General features: G+C 57.3%; 1 protein-coding gene across 1 annotated transcript in view; it reads left to right on the plus strand.

Moving 5' to 3' along the window:
- The window catches only part of LOC119594812 (alpha-amylase-like), a 15786-nt gene that overhangs the window by 7198 nt on the left and 8347 nt on the right, over positions 1 to 241 (plus strand). The window contains exon 9 of the mRNA XM_037943903.1: positions 18 to 165. Within this exon, the coding sequence (XP_037799831.1) occupies positions 18 to 165 (148 nt within the window). The remainder of the gene's footprint in view (positions 1 to 17; positions 166 to 241) is intronic.

Genomic DNA, 241 nt, shown 5'->3' on the forward strand with positions numbered 1-241 from the left:
ATGCCAAACCCTTTCAGAAAACACGCTCACCCACAAGACGCCAGGCCTTTACGAGAGAGCCGTGGCATTCACCTTGGCTCAGCCCTACGGTTTGGCGAGGATCATGTCATCCTATGATTTTGGGGATGATACTGAGGCCGGCCCCCCGCACCTGCCGGATTACAGGTCAGTGGGCGATTCCGGTTGAGGCGCTGGTTGGGTGGTTAAGGTGGCTGTTGCGCTTGTTGCGAGGTGTGTAGTG

This window comes from Penaeus monodon, chromosome 34, assembly GCF_015228065.2.
Source record: "Penaeus monodon isolate SGIC_2016 chromosome 34, NSTDA_Pmon_1, whole genome shotgun sequence".
Taxonomy (NCBI): Eukaryota; Metazoa; Arthropoda; class Malacostraca; order Decapoda; family Penaeidae; genus Penaeus; species Penaeus monodon.